The sequence below is a fragment of the Gorilla gorilla genome, chromosome 3, assembly GCF_029281585.2.
Source record: "Gorilla gorilla gorilla isolate KB3781 chromosome 3, NHGRI_mGorGor1-v2.1_pri, whole genome shotgun sequence".
Classification (NCBI taxonomy): Eukaryota; Metazoa; Chordata; class Mammalia; order Primates; family Hominidae; genus Gorilla; species Gorilla gorilla.
Window position 1 is genome coordinate 189,456,812 of NC_073227.2, and position 24,724 is coordinate 189,481,535.

The 24,724-nt window shown below is 38.5% G+C and overlaps 1 protein-coding gene across 8 annotated transcripts in view; it reads left to right on the forward strand.

Moving 5' to 3' along the window:
- Positions 1-24,724, forward strand: part of PALLD (palladin, cytoskeletal associated protein) — a 435,452-nt gene that overhangs the window by 13,929 nt on the left and 396,799 nt on the right. For all 8 annotated transcript variants that reach the window (XM_055385765.2, XM_063705635.1, XM_063705637.1 and 5 more), the window contains exon 2: positions 423-1,412. In XM_055385765.2, the coding sequence (XP_055241740.2) occupies positions 505-1,412 (908 nt within the window). In that variant the 5' untranslated portion in view covers positions 423-504. The remainder of the gene's footprint in view (positions 1-422; positions 1,413-24,724) is intronic.

The window sequence follows — 24,724 nt, forward strand, 5'->3', positions numbered from 1 at the left end:
AAATAAATGAAAATTGGAATCCTTAAAATGCATTTTGTGGTTTAGGGTTGGATAATCAGAGTCAGATTTACTAAAAATATCAATATTCTATTGATCTCATTACATTAATCAAATTAGAGTTTGAGTAAGGTGGGCGGGGGGCTGACTGTGAGCCCCTGTCCTACTAATAGTGCCTACTGCACACATCATCTTTTTGAATGATTTAATACTGCCTAGTGAGATATTTGATAGCACTCACAGGGCATGTATTAAAATCATAAAATGATCAACACAAGTATACTTGATATTTCTTCCAACTTGTAAAATAAAGAAAACTTATATTCATTCACTTTAATGTTTCTCCCAATTTGTGACTTACAAGTTTTATGATTAAAATGGGGAAAAAATCATTGCTACTAATGACATTCTATGCTGTCTTTCAGAACACAGTTTCAGAAAACAGTTTCCAGTGCCTCTGGCCTTCCTACTGAAAGCAGACACAGAGTGCATGAAGACCGTTCAAATATGTCAGGGACCTCCTCCCATGAGTCCTTCTATGACTCCCTCTCAGACATGCAGGAAGAAAGCAAGAATACTGACTTCTTCCCAGGCCTTTCTGCTTTCCTCAGCCAGGAAGAGATAAACAAGAGTCTTGACCTGGCCCGGAGAGCCATAGCCGACTCCGAAACAGAAGATTTTGACTCAGAAAAGGAGATCTCGCAGATTTTCAATACTTCTCCTGCAAGCCTCTGTGAACATCCTTCCCATAAGGAGACCAAATTGGGTGAACACACCTCAAGGAGACCTCAGGATAACAGGTCAACACCTGTCCAGCCTCTGGCAGAGAAACAAACTAAGAGTATCTCTTCATCTGTTTCAAAGAGGAAACCTGCCATGTCACCCCTGCTCACCAGGCCCAGCTACATCCGGAGCCTCCGAAAGGCTGAAAAGCGTGGTGCAAAAACTCCCAGCACAAACGTAAAGCCCAAAACGCCACATCAAAGAAAGGGTGGCCCCCAGAGCCAGCTGTGTGACAAGGCGGCTAATTTAATTGAGGAGCTGACATCCATATTTAAAGCCGCAAAGCCAAGAAACAGAAGCCCAAATGGGGAGTCCTCGTCACCAGACAGTGGGTACCTGTCTCCTAAAAATCAGCCGTCAGCCCTGCTGAGTGCCTCAGCCAGCCAGAGCCCTACGGAAGACCAAGGGGAGATAGAAAGAGAGGTCAAGTCCCCTGGGGCCAGGCATTGCTACCAGGACAACCAGGACTTGGCAGTGCCACACAACCGCAAGTCTCACCCACAGCCCCACAGCGCCCTCCACTTCCCAGCTGCACCTCGATTCATCCAAAAGCTGAGGAGCCAAGAAGTAGCAGAAGGGAGCCGAGTTTATCTGGAGTGTAGAGTCACGGGAAACCCCACTCCTCGAGTCAGGTATGAATTTTTGTATTATGCATAGCAAATGATCTTGTTGACTTTGGTGTTACTTTAATATGGGAGGAAGAAAGATTTCCTGTGTCATTAGCCCTCTGGAGACTGAGGTAGAGTACTTGCAAGGAGAGAAGCAGCCCAGAATCGCCACTACGAGTTGTCCTAGTTGTCCCTGGCCTGATATATCTGTGGTCATGCACCCTCTGTGCTAAGGAAGGAAGGCAAAGGACTTGAGAAGGCAAAGAGCAGTGGAAACAGTTTGTTCTCTAAGATGGTGGAACTAGTAACAAATAGGCACACTTAAGATGTGAAACTGATGTACTCGAAGTACTATGAAAAGTGTGTGTATATTTGAATATGAGTTGCTAAAGACGGTTGAAAGCATGGCTAAAACTAGCTGCTATCTAGAAGTGAAAGGCACAAGTGTGTAGAGGCCAACCTTCAGATTAGCCCCCAATAACGCATTAAAGGGAACAATAAACACAGAGGCCTACTTGAGAGGGGAGAGTAGGAGAAGCCTGAGGATCAAAAAACTACCTATCAGGTACTAATCTCATTACCTGGGTGACAAAATAATCTGTATGCCAAAGCCCTGCAACATGTAATTTACCCACGTAACAAACCTGCACACGTACCCCCGAATGTAAAAGTTGGAAAGAAAAAAAAAAAAGATTCTCATATACAAGAAACAAAAATCAAACAAAAATTATCCCCCAAATGGATAATCTAGTCTCAGGCATGGACTAAATAGGCACATATTCAGTAACATACACACACACCCCTTCAATGTGATGCAAAGAAGGAAGGCAGAACTTTCCTAAGAAAGAAAGATAAATCAAGTCAGGAGCTCCGCAGGTCTGCCCGTTATTCCTACACAGGCTCTGGCCACTAGAGCATGGAGACAGCAAGAAATAACAGTGAAGGGAGTATGCACTTAGAGTTAATAGGCACTCATACCACCATGTTCATTAGAATTTCTATACATTCTTCTGACTTCATTGTAGAGTTTATACCTTCCCCTGTGCAAAAATGTTAAGGGGAAAGAGATCCTGGAGTCCCCCTGCAGGGTTTCCAGTCATGATTCCATTGCCCAAGTTACTCTACCCCTCTGTGACTCAGTTTCTTCATCTGTGAAATGGGAAGTATAATGATACCTACATCATTCTGTTTTATGATTAAATAATACATGGGGAAAATTAAAGCAGTACCTTGCAGCTAGTAACTGCTGCAGTAGTGTTACCTATTATCTTTATTATTTCTCATTTCTTAATTTTATATGGCAAAATGAAAATAACAAGTCAGGATTATACTACAAAAATAATGAATATTCATTTATCTGGGAAGTTTTGCTTTTATTCATGCAGAATGCTTTACCTAAATTACATAAATATTTAAAAAGTTAACTCAAGGGCCAGGCACAGTGGCTCATGCCTGTAATTCCAGCACTTTGGGAGATTGAGGTGGGTAGATCACCTAAGGCCAGGAGTTTGAGACAAGCCTGGCCAACATGGTGAAACCCCCTCTCTACTAAAAATACAAAAAATTAGCAGGCATGGAGGCGAGTGCCTGTAATTCCAGCTACTCAAGAGTCTGAGGCACAAGAATCACTTGAACCTGGGAGGCAGAGGTTGCAGTGAGCCAAGATCATATCACTGTACTCCACTCCAGCCTGGGTGACAGAGCGAGACTCTGTCTCAAAAAAAGAAAAAAAAAAGTTAACTCAAAATTATTTGATTTGGAAAAAAATGGTAAAGTAGACATCACTGCCTAAAGATTGAATTGAAACACTGGTACTTTCTTATTAATAGCATTTCACAGATCACAAACTTCCCTGTATCTCTGATCCTTTGCTCACTAACACAAGCTTTGCTAGTGTTGGTTTCTTAATCTGACCTCATTGTGCACACACATGAAGTAAAAATTAGCATTACTGGCTGAAAAGTGGTGTGATTAGAGGTGGGCGATTTTTTTCCCCCGACCAATTTGTTCAACTAATTCACTTTGAGTCAGCTTTACAGTAATTTGACTATAATTCTTTAAGAAACTGACAGCAGGGGGCAGTAAAAAACTTTTTCATGTGTTCATTTAATTAAATATGTCGTTCTAAATTCTGCATTTATATGTTATTTATGTAGATTATTTATACAGATTTATATACATGAAGAATTTGTTTCTTACATTTTACCTTTGACAGAAATGAATGTTTCAGATTCTATTTAGATTTTTTAACCTATCAATCTTGCAAATAAATAATTTTCATTAGACATTCATTCTCATGTCACTCAAAACAGTTCCACAGGTTTTCAAACTACATATGGTTCCACCTACATTTACTTCCAAAATAACCCTTAAAGTATACTACAACCTTTAAAAAAATGACAGAAAGCAGTCCATTTAGCATTGAAGGATTAATTCAGGTGAACAGACCATAATTACTGTATTAAAATTCACTTAACCATTTGGTGATTCTAGGGGTCATCAAATTCACACTTCTGCCTCTTTGGGGGTAGCAGAACTAAAATTTAATTTAGTTAGTATCTGCAGTATTATTAACTAGTTTTCTCTTATTCTGCAGTCTATGAAAGTCCAAACTTGACAAATTATGCCCTTCTAGAATAATTAAGTCTCATAAAATGTTCCATTGTTGAAAGTTAGCTGGTCATGTTTGTATCCTATAGAGTTTTTTGGGTTTGGAGGCTGTTTTTGTTTGAGAGGGAGAGCATAGATGCTCATTGGATTTTTTAAATTTCTGTTCCAAAGATCTTGATCCTCCTTGTCATGTATTTGTAAGTGCACCAGACGCCTAAGAACATTGAGCTCTTTTGACCATATGAGACATATGACAGTCATAAGAGAAAATCTTTGAAGGAAATTTTCTATCAGGAAGAAAACCTTTATTAAAGATTTCCTGCAATGGGGCATTTTAGAACCTGACTCAGACTGTGTCAGTCCAGAGGACCTAGGACCTGGGGCTTAGGCAGACCTATTGATTGGCAGGCCATCTCCTGAGGTCACAGAAGCAGTTGACAGACGTGTGGAGAGGCAAGGAGATGTCAGGAGAATCTAAAGCAAGCCATAAGCAGAAGCCCAAGAGACACTGGTTGGTGAGAGCAGAGACGCTCCTCAGTGTTGGGTAGTTGGCAGCTGTACTGGGAGGTAAGTGAGGTATGGTGCCAAGAAGCTTGGCGGTTGGCCAATGGAAAGGTCCAGGCTGACTTATAGGGACTGCGTCACAGGAAAACATGGCAGCAGACAGTAGGATCAAGATACAGGAGCTGGAACACGGGGGGGAAACCTTTACCTTGCAAGAGTTTAAGCAAGTGAAAGTTAGGACCATAGCTCCAGAAAGACAAAAGAACAGAGCAGAATCTTACTGACTCAACTGGGTCCAGATTAGGGAAACCAATTGCTGGGTTAACATGCCTGGGCTACTAAGCAGCTGGCTGGAGCTTAGATTAAACAACAGAGATTGTTTGCTTTTGAAAGCTGGCATGATGAACCTTACAAATGTGGATAAAGTAGCCCCCACTCAGGGAAGAAGTAACGGAAACAACAGGGTAAAACCAGGCCAGTCACTTCAAGGCAAGGCATTTGTACTTCACGTGCAGTCACTTCACCCTCTCACACTGTGTGAACACCACTTATGACTACAAACAGGACTGAAAATATGTTTTCCTCCTTTATTCTTGCATATCCAACAAAATCTCAACAAGAGAAAGAAGAGCTGATAGAAGAAAACCCTATGCATAAAAAAGGACGTTATATACAATTGAGGTAGTATTCACATGATATGCAAATTATATTAACAATTTGAATTACTACATTAAATGAAATCAAGTCAGAATTCATTTTTTCTCTGCTTATGCTCAAATGTCCCATATTCTCATATACTCCTTCCAAACAGCGTAAAGACCTGTTCCCTGACATCACTCACCTTCCCTGTTCTCTCCACTCTTGACTTTGTGAGTTAGTAAAAAATTTGTGAAGAATTTTAGTTCAAAATTACCTCTGGTATTATAAAAAGGAGGCCTTATATTTTTAAAGGTATTTATTTATTTTTAAAGCTATTATTTATTTATTTTAAAGGTATTTATACCTTTAAAAATATTTTATCAACTGTATGTTTTAAACCATTTAAATGTAAGGAGACTGGGATCAAAAACTGTGAAATGATGTGCCTAGTAATACAAAAATCATTCATTAATCATGGAGACTGGAGTATAACTCAGCTCTTATGATTCTTGATCTCATGTTGCAGTTGTTAACGAGAAGACTTAGCCACTGTCACTGTGGAGTTAGAAGTTATGCATAGCTTACTGAAAGCCTCCAGAAATGGAGATAGTGGAATTGCCATCTTTAAAAATCTACGCTTGGAATTCATATTCCAAATATCTTCAAAGAAAATGGTAGCCTGGCAATTTCCAGTATCTTTCTCTATGGAAAAAGAAAACAAATCCCTTCATGGGTATCCTTCCCTTTTTTTGTATTAAGTTAATCATGGTCAATCAACAGAAAATATTTTTTAAGGTGGGTATAGTTAGTGTAGAAACATTCAGTGTTGGGTAGTTGGCAGCTGTAGTGGGAGGTGAGTGAAGTGTGGTGCCAAGGAGCTTGGCAATTGGCCATTGGAAAAGTCCAGGCTGACGAACAGGGAATGCACCACAGGAAAACATGGCAGCAGGAAGCAGGATCAAGACACAGGGACTGGGACATGGGAAGAAACTATGTTATTCTCCATCAAATTACTACAAATAAAGTTATTATTCAGAAAATAACTACAAATAAAACAAAGCATTCCCGTTTTATGTACAAGTAGTGCAAACACATCTTTATATTATTAATATAAGGCAAATGTGTACATATGTCAAAAAAAAACTTTTAAACACCCACTTATTGTAGTAAAAGTGGAATCCAGTAATGTGCTTTAATAGTCTAAACACAATTACTCATATCTAATCATAAGATACCTACTAGGTCATCATTGTTAGCCCTGTAAAGTTTTATTTACTATATATAATTAAAAGTAATACAATTATTTCTTTTTATAATCGAAACACAGCATGTCCAATGCCTCCAATTAGTTTACATCAGCAAGACTTTGATCATCATCAAAAGCCAAAACAAGAGGATTAGCCATATCAAATCTATGCAACTCTGTCAGTAAAAATTTCCATCTCCTCAAAAACGACAGGAAGAAAAACAAGCCATGAATTTACTTTTCTTACTAAGGGTAAGAAAATATGGTATCTCCCATCTTTTGGCTGATTTGGTTTTGGAAAATGTAGCAACAGCACCACTAGCCAATAGTTTATGAATATTCAGTGCTTGTAAAGTGAAGATCCAGATGGCTTAGCCCAGGAGTATCGTTGTTGTTAAAGAATATAGTCAGCAATGAGATACCAGATAATACCATCAGATCATCAAAATGAAAAAATCCTGACAATACATGTGTTGTTACTGCAACATCAAATGTAAATAGGTACAACCAGTTTGGAGAACTGTTTTACGATACACAATTAAGATGTGCATACACTAAACCTTTATAGAATACACAATTGCCTACTTGACACCACTATATCGATGTCTGATACTCTTATCAAATTTGTTGAAAACTAAACTTCTGATTCTCCTCTCCTCCAAAAACCTTCTCTTTCCAAGTCTTCTCCATGTCAACAAAAGACAACCCTCCTTCCAGCTGTTCAAGAAAAAAACCTTGAAGTCATTCTTGATCCCTCTTTTTCTCACACCCCAAATCCAATTCATCCAGCAAATCCAGCTGGCACCACCTTTAATGTCTCCAAATCTGACCACTTCACCCCACCTCCATAAATGAGGCTGCACGTCAAGCCACCATCATCTGTCTCTTTGTTATTTGCATTACCTTCCAACCCATCTCCTTGCTTTCGTTATTGTTCATCACAGTCTACACAGCACTCAGAGTAATTCTTCTTCATGAAATCATTATCACAGCACTGCCCAAACGCCGTTCAGGGGCTTCTCACTTAGTCCGAGTAAAATCCATAGTTCTTATACATCCTAATCAGGCTTCATCTCTCTGATTTCACCTCTTGCCACTCCCCCAGTCACAGTGGGGGTCTTGGCTGCACCTCCATCACACCACCAGGCTTGTTCTTGTCTGGGGCCTGTGTACTTTCTGCTCCCTCTGTTTGTAAATCTCTCTCCCCAGATATCTGCAGGATTAAATCCTTGATCCCCTCCATATCTCTATCACCTTTACAATACGGCCTCCTATAACTACTCTATGTAAAAGAAAGGTCCTGCCTACCTTACTCTCTATTCCACTCTCTTGCTTTTCTCCATAGATCTCATGTGATACACTGTACATTTTATTTGTTTGATTTTTGTAGTTGTCTTTCTTCCTTCACTAGAATATAAAATTCTTGGGTGTAAGGACTTTATCTGTTTTACTCACTTTTGTGTCCTCAGAGCCTAGAACAGTGTCTGGCATGTAACAGGTACTCAATAAATATGTGCTCAAGAAACTGGAAAGAACCTAAATATTCATCAAAGAGAAAATGGATAAACTGTGATATAGTCACACAACAAATGAACTAGAGCTGCATGTATCAGGATATATGCAACTCATAAGCATAAAATCAACCAAAGAAAAGCAAGTTGTAAAAACTTACACATAAATTACATGGACAGATGTTTGCATATGAAGTTACATTTGCAAAATAGTACTATTTCAGGCTTACGGATGTAGTAGTACAGAGAAATGTGTGGGAATGAGGAACAGTCAATTCCAGACAGCAGTAACCTTTGAGATGAAGCACGTGATTTGTGGGGAGTCAACTGTGTTGGCAGTATTTTATATCTTAAGGTGGGTAGTAGAGACACAGATATAAACTACATCATTTTAATATTTAATAGTGAAAAATACTGACTTTCATGTTAATCTACTATCCTCATGATGTATCAATAAGTTCAGCAGCAATGTTTCTAATGAATACTTTGATTTACTCCATAAAAACCATCCAGAAAGTATCTTGGTGTTAAGCACCGTGAATCGGATAGGTTGGCTTTTAGCCATTTGTCCATATAATTTTCAGGGTTGTTTTAGTTATATTTTAGACCTTTTTAAAATTTTTTTTTGTTTTGAATTTATGGTGTTTCAGTAGAATATTATATGTATTCAGTCTTGTGCCATGGATCTTTTATGGTATAGTCTACTTTATTTGCTGCAGTCAATTAAAAAATCTGTATATGAGCTTCTTGTTTTTAAGGAAAAAGTCTGCATTAGGCACAAACACACACACACACTATGGACCTGGTTAGGACTAGTGAGAGGGAATTCGAAAATGAACAAGTGCTGCCTGTCACTATCTCACCAACCCAATTTCCTCTCCTCCCATCTACATACCTAGACAATAGGAACAAGCACACTAGGGCAGAATCCATAAGAAAGCAAAACCTAATTTTATAGTTGCCTATTTTCTTATTCTTTTATTTCTTAATTCATTTTAAATCTTTTTTTTCTGTGTATTTGCATTGAATTGAACAAACAAAAGCCTTTATATTTTGCGGAGGACAATAAATATTCCCTAGAACACCCAATTGCTGTTGAACTAGAAAGCAAAAGAAATTCGATAAGAGAATGGCACCTTTCGCCGGGCACGGTGGCTCATGCCTGTAATCCCAGCACTTTGGGAGGCCGAGGCGGGCGGATCACGAGGACAGGAGATGGAGACCATCCTGACTAACATGGTGAAACCCAGTCTCTACTGAAAATACAAAAAATTAGCCGGGCGTGGTGGCGGGTGCTTGTAGTCCCAGCTACTCGGAAGGCTGAGACAGGAGAATGGCTTGAATCCGGGAGGCGGAGCTTATGGTGAGCCAAGATCGCGCCACTGCACTCCAGCCTGGGTGACAGAGCGAAGATTCCGTCACAAAAAAAATAAAAGAGAGAGAGAGAGAGAATGGCACCTTTATTTTCACTTAAGTGAAAAGATAGCCTTATCTCTGACTCCTACCACACAATTTCTGGGAGTTAACTCATGAAAGGCATGCGACGCATTGAGAGGTTTTATGCTCTTTCTATCTTTTCCATTCTTTCTTAACCGCTGTTTTCATCCAGTACCTACCCACTTGTAATTTTCACTGTGAAAACTAGCTATGCCTCTGCAGTAGCTTACCTGCAAGGCCATCATTAATGAGAATATTGAGTCTATTTCTGCAGACCTTAGTGAAATGGAATAATTCAGTATCCAGCAAGCCCAGGAAATATTGCCCCTGTTGCATGGAATTCTTGTTTAATGACTTGAATATTAGAGAGTGGCAGCAGCTGCCTTATTACCTCTTCTGGTCAACCCATAACACCATGATGTTATGAAAAGCCCATTCCAGCTGTATAAATGCATAAAGCTGTGAAAATGTTGCTCACACTGATATCTTAGTGAACCAAGAAGTAAGGCTGATATTCAAGGCAAAAGTGGAATATCACTATACAGTTAGAAGTTTGAATTGGTTATGACAGTCATTGGTATCTAGTCATGAGTAGCAGTAGCTAAATTAGACAGTAGCATCAGTTTATATCTTAATGGACAAGTTTCTGGATTTAACAAGAAAACAATAAACACCAAAATAAATGTAGCTGAAGAATAAAGGTAGAGATTTTTTAATGTCTTTTGCTTTGAATTTGTGGTGTTTTAGTAGAATATTACATGTAGTCAGTCTTGTGCCATAGATCTTTTATGGTATCATCTACCCAGTTTACCTGCTGCAGATGGCAAAAACAAAACCAAAAACAAAATCAAAAACAAAACACCTGTATATAAGAAGCTTCTTCAGATAATCCCTTCAGAATTAAAAGGGATTCGTGGAACAAGCATCAGAAGCGCTTAGTGGTGGACAGTAGAGCTTCTAGAACCAGAATGTGACTCTTGGCTCCATCACGCATCAGTTAGGTCACTGTGGCAAGTTATTTCAACTTTCTGTGCCTCAGTTTCTTTGTTGGTAAAATGGAAATAATAGAAGTACCTACCTCTAGGGTAATTATGAATGTTAAGTCAATTAACACAGAGAAAGAGCTTAAAACTGTTAGCACATTGTAGTGTCTTAATAAATATTAATGTATTATTTAAAAAGTTACTTGTTATTTTAAAGTGCTTACTTTTATAGTTTATTGTCATTGACTTAGTATAAACTCCCCGCACTCTACCTTTTCAAAAACCTTTGACTCTGTTTCCTCTCTTTAAAATCTTCATAGTGCCATTTTCTCTTATACTACTAAGTATTCACAATGGTATAGAGCCTATGGAGATGGAACACCAACAGCATAAAATAAACAAATGATTTATCAGAAATACAATACATCTGGAAAGTTGCTTTTGACTATTTGTTGAGTCCTAGATTTGTATCTCAGAGTCGGAATCATCACAAAGGCTGCCAGGAAGTAGTGGGATACTTTCCCTTGGTCTCTGTATAACATACTATTTTTTTTATAAATGTTTACCTCACTTGGCCTTCTGTTCCTTCACTGCTGCAGGGTATGGGATCAAAGCCAAAGAAAAGTGATTTGTTTCCGTCTCTACTCCTCCTTCATACAACTAATTATCTCCCCATCCTCTCTTTCTAAATGTGGAAGCTGTGAAGGTCAGCCGTACTGTGGATTACTGTCAATTTAGAACACCTTCCAAAAATAAAATCTCTTTGACTATTGTTTTCTTACTGCTGTAAAAATTGTTTAGCAATTTCCCTCAGTTTGCTTTGTGAGCATGTGTTAAATATTTGCTAGAGTTAATTGAAAGTGGTTCCCCAATACTTTAGCCACTCTTGGTTTTTGTATTTCAATAATTTCAGCAGGAAGAAAAATCTAAAATAATTTAAGTAACAAATGCAGGCTTTTCCTCAGCTAGATAAATTGACCTTTTATTTTGCATTTTCTTACTACTAAGTATTATACCATGCTGCAAAGCTCTCAAAAGGAAAGGATGTGCTTTTCGGAAGTTTAATTTATTAGTATGCAAACTAGTATCAAATAGTTGTTTTGAAAGAATTTGACCCTGAAGTTTCAGATACCTTCACAGTCAAAACTACTCAATGTCTCAAATCTTTTCTGCAGAGTCTATTTTAAGTACTTTTCAACATGTTTCTTCATTTGCCTTGGGGCCATACCTCCTCATGGATCACTGAATCTGCTTAAGCATAATTACAGCAATTCAAGGACTCCATTTAGATATTGCATTCTTTTGACGTTTTGGAGTTACTTTATAAATGTAACTGTAGCAAATACAATTTTAAGTATGAAACTTGATATAGCTTACTGTGCTGACCAAGATGCAAAATAGTTCTACCAGTTGGTGTTTGAATGATATATAACAATAGAAATGGTTCTTTCCTATTTAAATTTAATTGATTTGAGCCAAGAAATAGCATCCTATTGGATATCTGCTGAAATAGGACTAAACTGCTGGTCTCCTGAACTCTGATAGAGAAATCCAATCAAAAGCTTTTCCTGGCCAAACATAATACTAATTGCAAGTGAAAACTAGCTTTGTTCTCTCGGTTATGAGTTCCAATGGTGAAGTCTAGTTCCATATAACAGTGTATGGTAAATTAGGCCACAGAAACAAGCTTCCAGTCACTGTTTATATGATCCACATGTTGTGGTCCGAAAAATGTAAATAAAAATACCCTAGGGAATAAGAACTTTTTCCTAAGATGACAGCTTTTAGCCTTGGTTGTTGAAAATGGTGAGTATTTCTAATGAAATTGAAAACAAGTCTAGGGAAATGAATTTCCAAGTAATGGAGGAGAATCTTTGAGAACGAGGAGAAAGAGGAGAGGAGAGGAGGGGAGGGGAGGGGAGGGTAAGGAAGGGGGAAGGGAGGAAGGAGGGGGGAGGGAGGAAGGAGGGAGGCAGGCAAAGAAAACTCTCATCTGAAGATTAATGGTTCTTTTAAAGTCAGAAAGATCTTCAAAATAATTTTCACCATTATATAGACATTACAGACCAATTGCTTTGACAGAGAATATTCTAATTGTGTTAGTGCATAGAGAATGCAATAGATATACAGTTGTTGACATCTAGGGAGATGAGACAGAAAATGTTTCAGTTTTGGACTTTGAACCACTACAAAGACCAAGAATTCTCCATATCAATATATGAATTTGATTATGTTAACGGAGCAGCATGGGCCCAGCATGCTTTCTAGAAGGATAGTAATGAGAAGGTATTGATAAATAAGAGGATTTGTTCAAGGTCAGGGCTTAGCTAGGCCTGGTCACTCCAGTCCAGGGGCCTTGTTATCCCCTAATGAGGAGGTCTTGAAAGTTAACACCGGAAGCACGGTAACATTCAACCACCATCATATATGTCTGTGCAGTCACTGTGTAGAGTTACACATAGTACTAAATTGTAGGAAGTTTATGCTAAAATTGCCATTTTCATGCTTGTCAACCCTATGGTCATCATTCTAAAGTCACCAATTAAAATAATTCCTCTTTATTTTCTTACAGAGCTATTAACACTGAACCCTCACGAAAGTTATTGTCATTCTCCTAGTAATACTAATAGATATAATAATATTAATAGCCAACATTTCTTGAGTACTTAGTGTATGCCACTCTTCTAAGGGCACTACATGTATAAATTCACTTATTCCAATAAGCTAGATACTGCCAGATTTCTGGGATTCTAAGACGTCTATTTTACAACACTTTAACATCTTTGTAATCAGAACTCTTTACAGAAAAGGACATACTTAAACAACAGCTGTCAGATGACTCATTTTGTGGTTGTATTGCTTGTACACATACAAATTTGGTCAGAATTGTTTGTCAGCTTAATTATTTACTTGGCCAGTACTATATGCTGTTTCTTTATTAGTGGTTCATAAAACAATGGTATCTAGTGGTGATTTCATGTTAGATTCAGTGAACTACAAATTTGTTTCCTCCATTTTAAAAATAACATACTAAGATATGAATAGTTTAGCAAAACTTCCCAATTGTCCAGTTACTGGTAGGGATGGAATTCACACTGAGACAAACTGGCTCCTGGGTCTGTACTTTTTTGTTTCTAATTTTTATGGGTACATAGTAGGCATATGTATATATGGGGCACATGAGATTTTTTTGATACAAGTATGCAGTGTGTAATAATCACATCATCATAGAAAATGAAGTATCCCTCCCCTAGAGCATTAACGAATCTGTACATTTTAACTGCTATACTCTACTGCCATAGCCGTTCTCAAGATCTGTCTCAATGGAGTTTGGGTGAGTCCTCCTGACCATCAGAAACACCAACACAGATAGTGAGCAGTTCTCTAAAAGCAAACCTTATGAATGTCTTCCTTCCATTGCCCCCAGACAATGTTAAGAAACCTTAAAAAAGAAAAGAGCCATGATTGATTCTTTAGTGGTCCTCATGAGAAAACTGTGCTGTATACATTCCCAGCCCACTTTGTGGTGTCACATGAGGAAGAGCCAGCGTCTTTACTCATAGCAACAACCTTCCTTGATGCAACTTGTGAGGGCCTGAGCTACAGTGCCTCCCCTATCAAAGCCATTTTGCTGGGTTTCTCTTTCTTTTATAAACAGAACTCTGATCCCAAGCAGAATATAACAGATATGACTTGTAATCCGTTATAGTACCATTTAATCCTTATGTTTAGCTGCCAGCATTCTAATTAAGAATGTGTTGGCATACGTTGGCCAGAATCCTGCAACATGGAATTATTCCATGGGCCAAGCCTGAGGACACACATTGCTGCCTAAAATCGAGGAAGAAAGGGCCCCAACCACACTTTAGTTCAAGTGACTTCTGATATACCTTTTCTACAAAAGGCCATTGCAAAATACAATTCTGCAAGATCATTTTTTACGAAATAAATAATTTTAACTTTGAACGGGGAGCTAAGAGGGAAGCATGAAGATTGAAGAAATCAAATTAACTTTGGAACAAGAGATTGTCGTCATAGCCTAAAAAGTCAATGAGCACATCAAAATGAGAGAGATTCCTCTGCCCACAGTAAAATTCATCAGGGGGCCACACGGTATAGTGTATCTAGGTGTTAGGTGTGCAGACAAGGAATGGAGTGCCTCAGTTTGGGGTCAGTTTCACTGACTGAACATCTGTGCTGCCCCATTGTACACACTCAGCTCTACAAATATCTTGACCAATTCATTTCCAAACTAGATGCTAGATATTTGGGAGAAATTTTTAATCGGAGGGGATTGGCACATATGTTGTAAGTGCCCCATTTGTTTTACTATTTATTAATGGAAAACGCCAATGGTATACCTCAAATTAAAGATACCATCACTCGTAGTAATAGTTTAAACAAGATATTCCACAGAAGAAGAATGAGAAGAATCACTCTAGTATGAGAGCTATTGTGTTTGGATTGTATTTTCTTTTCTAAATCCTAATAGGCCAATGCAGGTAAAATGATGAATCCATTAACAACGTGTTTCTATCCTATTACAAATCAAATTAACTTTACTACCACTGTGTAACCTATAATAATTATATACCGTATAATATATAACGTATACTGTAACATTTATGTTGCCAATTTTAAAATTGTATACCGATCTAGTCCCTTTCACCTGCAAATCTTAAAATCTTAACATTTGTTCATCCAGTGCACTATGTAAAATGGCTTCAGCTCTTTGGAATTGGAAGTTGTATCTTCTAACATGGCCTAGGAGCAGCCCCTGCCTTCCAGCATAGAGTTCAGCCTCCAACACACACCTCAAGAACCATGGGTTTTTTTGGAACATGAGGCCAGCTCTTAGCTACCTGCAATTCGGAATGTACTGTTTGGTTTCAGCAGTTTCTTGACCCTTCATGGGGTCATCTTCAAGTTCTGAACTGTCGCATATGTGTTTTTTCTCTTTGCCTTTGGATAGTTTTCTGGCTTTCAGATTTTGATCTTTCAGATTTTGACAAATCAGAAAAAGACCAAACCCAGCCAAAACCTGTCTTTCATTACAGTTTGTTCTGGTTGAAATGTTAAACCTTCTCACGTCCGTGGAATTGAAGCAAATTATGATCCAAAAAGAAAGAGGAGTTGGGTTCATCTTCTCTCTCTCACATCCACATTGCAAATCAGTCCTTTTTCACTCCCCATATTTAGTGCTATCTGTTGTCCTCTTGCCTCACTTTCTTCCAGGAGGTCTTCGTATCCTCAGGTAGGTCTATAGAAACACAATTTAGTTTTCCTTTCCTCATGCAAACACAATGCTACACCTGCACTAATCGTCCGTGCTTAAAGCCAATGGATGATGGGGGGCAAGTGTTAGAAATTACCCAAGGCTCTTAGCACCTGGAGTGTTTTCTCACAGCCTCACCTGTATGGATAATTTTGTCAGCCAAATAGAGTAAGTGGATCTTAGTTGATCAGAGTAGGAAACAAGCTTGAAGCCAGGGGTAAAAAAAAAAATTAAGAGAAGCAAATGAAGCCTCCAGAAAGGGAATCTGAAAGAGACAAGGTGAAGGATTAGAAGCAGATGGCATGAGAAACAGTTCCAAGAAGCAATGAGAAAAGGCAGAGCTGGTGATAGTTCAGTGCTAGAGACCATTAAACATCCATATCCCAAATGGTTCCAGATCAGACCTCCCAGGGAATGAAATTAATATGCAACAGTCTCCTCCTTTGCCAGCTGCTTGTGGCATTTGTCTCAGCTCTCTGTGAAAAATTGTGTGTACTCACAATAACAAACATGTACACGACAGCAATCCTTCCGAGGTGACACAAGTCATTGTTGAAGAGTCGTGCTCCCAGCACGTTGGGAGGCTGAGGACGGCAGATCACCTGAGGTCGGGAGTTCAAGACCAGCCTGACCAACACGGAGAAACACTGTCTCTACTAAAAATACAAAATTAGCCAGGCGTGGTGGCACATGCCTGTAATCCCAGCTACTCGGGAGGCTGAGGCAGGAGAATTGCTTTAACCCGGGAGGCAGAGATTGTGGTGAGCTGAGATCGCGCCATTGCACTCCAGCCTGGGCAACAGGAGCAAAACTCCATCTCAAAAAAAAAAAAAAAAGTCATGCTCATGGCATTACTTCCTTAAAACTTTGAGTAGGATACAGAAGGAAATAAAGACAGTAACCTCTTTGGGGTTCTGTACATCTTCACAAAGCTTTTCTTCATAGATCAGAAAAGAAACTTAAATATTCCTTGGGTTTAAGCTGCCACAGAATTGTGTTAAGATTATTAAAATACAAGCATTTAAATATGAGGATCATAAGTCTGCCTTACTACTTTTGCTCCATTATCCTCTGACTCATCATCTTTCATAGACCCTGAGAGATCCTCCTCTTCCCACTCTTCTCCACCCCACTGTCTTGCCCTGAGTGGCTGATCCACGTAGACTAGAACAGACTCCTTCAGGTTTCTGGTTGGGCTAAGTCCTGGAGGGCCCTGGCAGATCAGAAGGAAGAAAGAGAGGAACTCAAGGTACTTAGTGTCCCATCTTCCTCCTACGGGCTTGCCTTGGCCCTTTAAGTCAAATGAAGGTCTCCACTCAACACAATGCTTCCCTGTGTTCAGGAAAGTGCATCCACCCTCTGTTCCTTTAGGGTTAAGAGTGGTAGCAATTCTGCTTTGTAGTCCCCAGGTGATCCCTTATCCCTGGGTTTCCTCATACCCTGATGATACCTTCAGATATAATCTTTTCATGAAACCCTCCTTGCGTTGTTTGAGTTTTAGTGTGCCCTCTCTTTCTAGCTAGGACCACAACTGCTACATCCTCCTCCTGATTGCCCAAACCTAAAATGATGATGACCCATAATTATTATCCAGATACGGTGACACAAGCAATTCCTGAAATGCTTTCCTCTGAAATTGCTAAGGATTACTCACAGGCAAGTTACACAGCTTCAAAATTACTTTTCCAGCTCTATATTCCCTATTATTTCTCGCTGTTTGCTTTTAGACTTAAGTAAACTTCAACTCCAATTCTATAACTTAGTAAAAGAATCACATTGATGTGAAAGTCCAAAAAGACATTTGATGTTGTAGGTGGAATTTTCTCATTCATTCGTTCTCTGTCAATAAGAAATTAAATGACTAACACTAAATGGAGTGCTACATATGTCTGGCATTTTTTACAAAGGAATTTATATACTTTCTCTCATCCAGTTCTCTCGCAAGCTCTGTAGGGTAGGTTCTGTTATTACGTGTTTTAGATGTGAGAAAACTGAGACTCAGAGAGGTAGGCAAACTATCCAAAGACATAACGCGACAGTAATGTGTCTGGGATTATTAACACCAAGAGTTGGCTTTTTGGTGGAATTTGTAACGATGGGTGATTCATACATTTGAAGTGGTGCTTGACTTATTTAATGGTACATAACAAACCACTCCAAAACTTAATGGCTCAAAACAATTTATTATTTTCTCTCACTTACTAGTCTATTTGAAGACTAGCTACCACGGGGGAACTCTTAGGCATTTTTTTCATGTCTGTTATCCTGGAATGAGTAAACTCTAATGAGAACAAAGAATACCGAATATCATGGAGTTTGGATGAGAAGTGTGATACAACAGGGTTACAGTTTGAATTAGGAGTCACGCCAAAAGGAAGGTAGAAAGGAATCCAGATCAATGGAAAGGAGGAAGCACCTAACATAAGAACTAGGTGTGCCATTAAGAATTATGCTTTGGGCCGGGCACGGTGACTCACACCTGTAATTCCAGCACTTTGGGAGGCTGGGGCTGGTGGATCACTGGAGGCCAGGAGATGGCCAACCTAGTGAAACTTCATCTCTACTAAAAATACAAAAAATTTCGTTGGGCATGGTGGCACATGCCTGTAATCCCAGCTACTCTGGAGACTAAGGCAAGAGAATTGCTTGAAACCAGGAGGTGGAGGTTGCAGTGAGCTGAGATTGTGCCACTGCACTCCAGCCTGAGCAACAGGGCCAAACTCTGTCTCGAGAAAAAAAAAAAATGTGTTTTGCTCTTCAAAATCTGACTCCCTCCCTCAGTCATGTAACCTGCAGCATAGTATTAGCGCAAGTGCAGGGAGCCAGGCGAAGGAGGAGGGTGGTACACAATTAAGAAGGGCACAGCCTCCCCAGGCTCTCACTGAACTGCATTACCACATGACGATGGAAAGCCTTCAGCTAGTTTTCCCCCCAGAGAAATGAATCTGGTAAATCACTATGTTTAACTTACATCTGTTTTATTAAAACCTAAGAACAATCGTTTAATATAAAAAAGTTTTTTGAGACATTTTATTACCGAAAACTAAGATCCAATTACATGGCTTCTGTAGTGGGAGTTCTCAGCAGACAGAAGACAATTACAAAATCAAATAAAGCTGTTATAATTTTAAATCAAATAATTACAGACAAAATGACTAAGTATTGATATTTTTGTTTTTAAAAATAAAAACAGGCTAAATAAATGAAAATAAATACTTAAAGAAGTTAATTGTTGCAGCTAAAGCAAAGCATATACCTTCTTCACCTAAAATATTAGCTTACATGTTTATTTTCATTTTAATGAAACCCAGCCCCTGTACAATATGTGTAAACGTCAAACTAATTTTATGTTTCTCTATTAGGTTTCCCACCATTCTAAATGGTGCACATTTAACAATATTTTATATTTCATTGTTACTATGGCCCTCGGGTTCTGTGTTAGAACAATTACATATTGTAAAGAATTAGAAGAAGTTTTTGAGGATTTACTCTCCAGAATAGTGACTGAATATACTTTGATAGAAATGGAGTAACAATAGCTAACTCTAATTTATCTACTGCAATTGGTAATAAAGGAAGATAGTTAAGATCTCAAATCTGGAAGTCTGATATTTTAGCCAACAATCTCAACCTTCTCATTAAACAAAATATTTCTTTGCAGATAAGGCCTCTGCCCTTATTCTCTCATCTTGCTATTGATGTCTATTACGTGCATTTGGACTATGTTATGCATGTGTTGGACATTTATAGAACACTCCTTGAGGGTAAAGCTCTGTTGGGTATTGAAGGGTACAAAGACTCTATCCATCCCTTCAATAAACCTAGAACTGCAGAGAGAGATAGACACCTGCAACTGAAGTTCCTGCCTCTCACAATATTGATATAATTGGCTCCTCCCCTCACCAATTTTATGGTTTGTGAAAGTTCAAAGCATGTCTTCCATATCTTTTCTCACCTATTGGACTCCTGTTGCTGCACATGCTGCTTCTGTGATGCATTCAGTGGACTCAGTGTAAAACTGCACTGTCTCTTTGAGTTCACATTTAGCAATTTTTTATTCACACTTATGAGCTGAATAAACTTCACAGAAGATGGTCTGAAAGGAGACAGATGAGGAACTTACATCACAGGAATGCCCACAATCTGTAAGGGAGGCAAGAAGGCAGGTCATCTGGAAAGCTAAATATCATTCTAAGACATTCATATTCTCCAATAACCATCAATGACCACTACTCACCTCTCTCTCCAAACTGCCCTTTCTTCTCAGCTTTCTCTCTTATCCTGGATTGCAGTAGAAGCTCCAGATTCTTTTCCCTCTAATAAACAGGGAATGTCCCCCTCCTCTGAAGTCTTGGCACCATCTGATACCTAGATATTCCCAACAGAGAATCCAGTCTCTGGAAGAAGTGTTTGTGCAAATTACAGAGCATATTTTTAAAATATTCTCCCTTTTGTCAAATACCCTTAATTCAAGGCATGAATAAAAAGGACTGGAAAATAATAATGTTATGATATTGCTTATAGTAGTAAGATTTCTTGATTATGTATGTGTGAATATATATAATTGTGGGACCATGTGGTGATTTTTTCCCCTTTTTCTACTATTTGTCAGAATGTTTGGTAATAAGACTGCTTTGGAGTAACAAAGAATTGCTTAAGTAGACTAGCTATAAATTTTAAGCTGATGATGATCAATCTGAAATGGATGGTTAGACCCAGAACCTTATGATTATTTTGCCTGAACAAATTACAGAGATGAAAGGCTGCCTTCAAATTTTTGGACAGGATATCCCAGGTAAAGATGGAATTCATCCTAAAGCAGAGGAGTGATGTAATACCAATTCCATTACCACTCGGTGTCCGGCACTCCAGACCAGAACAAAGCTGAAAAATCGGCAGGTGTGAATGACTCACACTGGACACTGAGTGATACCATTCACGTATCTTCTGTCCCCATGACGGAAGAAAATTGGCCTAAGAAACTCAGGAAGTGAAGCTTATATGGTGAACCAAAAAAGTCAGGCCATGCATGCTTAAGGAATACTCAGTGAAAAATCATGAATGCTGATAGAAAAATCCTCCCTCACATTGATGCTACTACAGTGAAGATATAATGTAGGTAAAAACACTGTCTTCATAAGGTATTGGCCGCCAGGTCAACAAAAACAGCTGCCCTACAGAGGGCATGTTAAACAGAGAACCACTCTATCCCTGAAGTAAATCCTTTCCTGCTTTGGCAATTGAGGGGCTGGAGTTTTACAGGGGAAGGGGAATCTTCCGAAAGCCCTCCTTTTTTTTCTTTTTTTAAAGATTTTTACTTCTCTCGTTTTATTTCTTTTTTAACTTTTAAGTTCATGGGTACAAGGGCAGATTTGCTGCGCAGGTGAACTTGTGTCTTGGGGCTTTGTTGTACAGATTATTTCAGCACCCAGGTATGAAGCCTAGTACCCATTAGTTATTTTTCCTGATCCTCTGCTTCCTCCCATCCTTCACCCTCTGGCAGGCCCCAGTATCTGTTGTTCCCTGCTATGTGTCCATATGTTTTTATCATTTAGCTTCCACTTATAAGTGAGAACGTGCGGTATTTGGTTTTCTGCTCCTGTGCAAGTTTGCTAACAGCCTCCAGCTCCATGCACATCCCTGCAAGGGATATGATCTCGTTCTCCAAAAGCCCTACTCTTATTCTCTACAGGGAAATAAGATCTTCACTACTTCAGAGGAAACATAGCACATTACTTATACCAGTCATCCTAAGTCTTCATTCATAAACATAATCTAACTATCAGAATAGCCAGGTATTATAGGAAAACAAGAACTTGGCTTCTCTATCTCCACCAAAATGAATGAATAGGACCAATCCAAGAAGAAGCTGAGTTATCTCAAGAAAAAACTTTAGGAGAGAAGATTTTTAAATCCCAATTAACAATAGGAAAATACACCATCAATAAAAATAATATTATATTGCTTTGGGAAAAAGTAGGATATAATAAAATTAGAATAGAATTACGTAAGTAAAAATTTCAGAGGATTGTCTGAAAAATCAGAGGATAAAGCTAACTATCTTGTAGAAGAAAAAAATGACATTTCTTAAAATGTAGATCACACAGGAAAAGACATCATAAATAGGGGAAAAGGATAGAGACTTGAGGGAGATTCATGGAGGCCAAGGTGCATTCAGTAGAATTCCATAAGAAGAAATCAGAGATAATGAAAGAAAGGGAAACCATTGAAAGAAATATTAGAAGAAAATTAGCTTTTGCTGAAGAAATACAGGAACCTTCTGATTGATTGAAAGACACATCAATCAAGCATTGGGCAGGATAGATGTTTAAAAAATAATAAAGCTCTTGATGCAATCTCAAGATGAAGAGACAATTCTAAAAGCTTCTAAAGAATTAAAATAGGTTACCCAAAATGAAGAATCAGACTAACACCTGATATTTCACCAGAAGCACTAAAACCCTCGAGGACAATAATGCAAAGCATATTTGTGTGTATATGTTTTAGAAAGACATCTGGAAAAATATACATCAAACCTTTGGGAGTTGAGGGAGAAGACTGGCTTTTTACTTTCTACCTTGCTGTTGTTTTAATTTTTAAGATCATCTTTTATTACTTTTATAACTAAATTCTTTTAAAAATATCTTTCCCTTCTAATTAATTCTATCCATGGACAGAATTAATTAGTAGGCAAAGAGACTAGACGCTGTTACCTAATTAGAATGTTATTATAACAGTCACTGACGAGAAACTGAGAGGGGAAGAACCTACAGTAATAGAAATTAGGGGCCTGAATCAAGGAATGTTTTGAAGGTATTTTTCATGATTTGGTGAGTTATTGAAATTAAGAATAAAGGAGAAAGAAACAATAAAGGTGATTCCTACAAGTCTGAATGACTAGATGACTAGATAATTATGCCATTCAGATGAGAAAGACCAAAGGAGGAATAGATTTCTGTTGGATGTTACGGAGAAGTCCATACGATGTTTACATTACGGACTTGAGTCTGAGGTATAGGAAGAGCATTCATATAAAGGGTCTGGCCTGTGGTCTGAAATGGGGGCTGGAGCTTGGGAGAGATGTTGACTGGAGAGATAGCTGGGCCATGGGGTGAGCAGACAAGAAAGAAAAGGACTCATGACAGATCCATGTGGAGAGCCTGCACCAGGGGAAACTGAGGGAAGAGAAGCCAGTGCTGCGGGAGAAGGCGTGTTCATACGGAAAGGAGGATCTGGAGAGATCAATGTCACAGCTAAAGGAGGACATTTTCTCCAAAAAGGAGAAGGATTTGCCACATTGACGAAGACAAGAAGGAAGAGTTGAAATGCAAGTTTTTGATAACTGACAATGTCATTTCTTCTTCAGGAATTTCAGGTTAATAAATATTAGAATGGCCAAATAATCTTGTATAATATATTATGGTTCATCAGGTTGTTCTCATACAGGCATCTCTTCATTACCAAGGGGCTTTTAACATCTTAAGCAAGGCAAAGGTGGAAGACCCCTTACAAGGTTGCACTTTAGATCTCTGGAGAAAACATGGAGTCAAGGAGTCCACCCCTTAGGGATGAGTTTCCAGAATTCCAAGCTGAGGTCAATTCCTGAACCAGGAATACCAAGTTCAAGGAAAAGATGGGCTGAAGTCAGGACACAGAGGAGAGACCAAAGCCACCAGGAGCAAGACCAGAGCCAGAGACCAGACAGGGAAGACAAAAACACCATCAGCGAACGTGTTCATCTGAGAGTCAGTCAGAGGACATATTAGCAGTGGCACTATGAAACTAATACCTTCTTGCCTTTCAATCATTTGTCTGTCTTATTAGGGAAATGAATTGTTATCTGATAATATTTACCACAGAAGAAAGTGTTAATCATTTATATTCTCAAGATCTATGACCTATAAAATATGCATATGGAGAAGATTGATACTTTTCTAATATGCATTATGATGAAAAAGAACTATTCATTTCAAATGGTATAATAGGGGAAGTGGTTCCTTCAGCATTTTTGGCTTTTGTATCTTCCATTGAACACATTTTCTCTTCTGAACTTCTCCAGTACATATTGCTAATAGCACATGTCTGCTTCTAATCATTTATTACCTTCATACTGACATCTTTTCAACCACATACATTGTATCTTTGTCATGACAGCCACAGGAGCACCAATTCTGTCTTATTTTCCTTTGAATCCTCTATAGCTACTAGAACAGTTTACATAACAGGTTATCTCATACTAATTGGCTGTCTTTTATCGCATTACCCAAAGATAATGACTACTGAGGATTATTCCTAATACAACCTAATACAACCTCCATATCTGCATCTGTGGATTCAACCAATCTCAGATTGAAAATATTTGAAAAAAAAATGGTGTCTGTACTGAACATTTACAGACCTTTTTTCTTGTCATTATTCCTTAATAATACAGTATAACAACTATTTACATAGCAGTCATCATATTAGGTATTATGAGTAATCTAGAAGTGATTTAAGGTATACTGGAGAATGTGCATAGGTTTTATGCAAATACTACATCATTTTATATTAGGAACTTGAGCATCTCTGAATTTTGGTATCCAAGGGAGGTCCTGGAACCACTCCCCCATAGATACTGAGGAATGACTATATTATTTCCTTATGTAGGTTTCTATATTTTTTAAAGTATTTTAAGGTACGTAAGATCTCTTGATTTTCACAAGAATTAAGTGGCTTAAATGGGAGAGAGGGTGGATTACCACTTAATAGATGAGTAAACTGAGGTTCAAATAATTCAATGATTTTCCAAAAGATTCAGTATTCAAACTACAGTCTATACTTCTTATTCTTAACTGGGTTTACCTTCTACTACCAGAAGTGCTGTTGATTTTCTGTAATTGAGATTCAGATAACTGAACCCACATATCCTAGGCCAGTGGTTCTTATATGGTGGTGGCTGGGGCTAGGAGAAGACTTCAGGGGTGTATGCGTATACCACTTTCCAAGAAGAGATTGGAAATGTGCAGAGTTATCACATGGTGGGTATCACAATGGATGAAAAGTGATTGTGGCATTTAGTAGGATGGGGTGTTTAACACCTTGAAATACTGAAGCCACCACGGTGAGAATTGTTCCATTTGAACACCCATTGC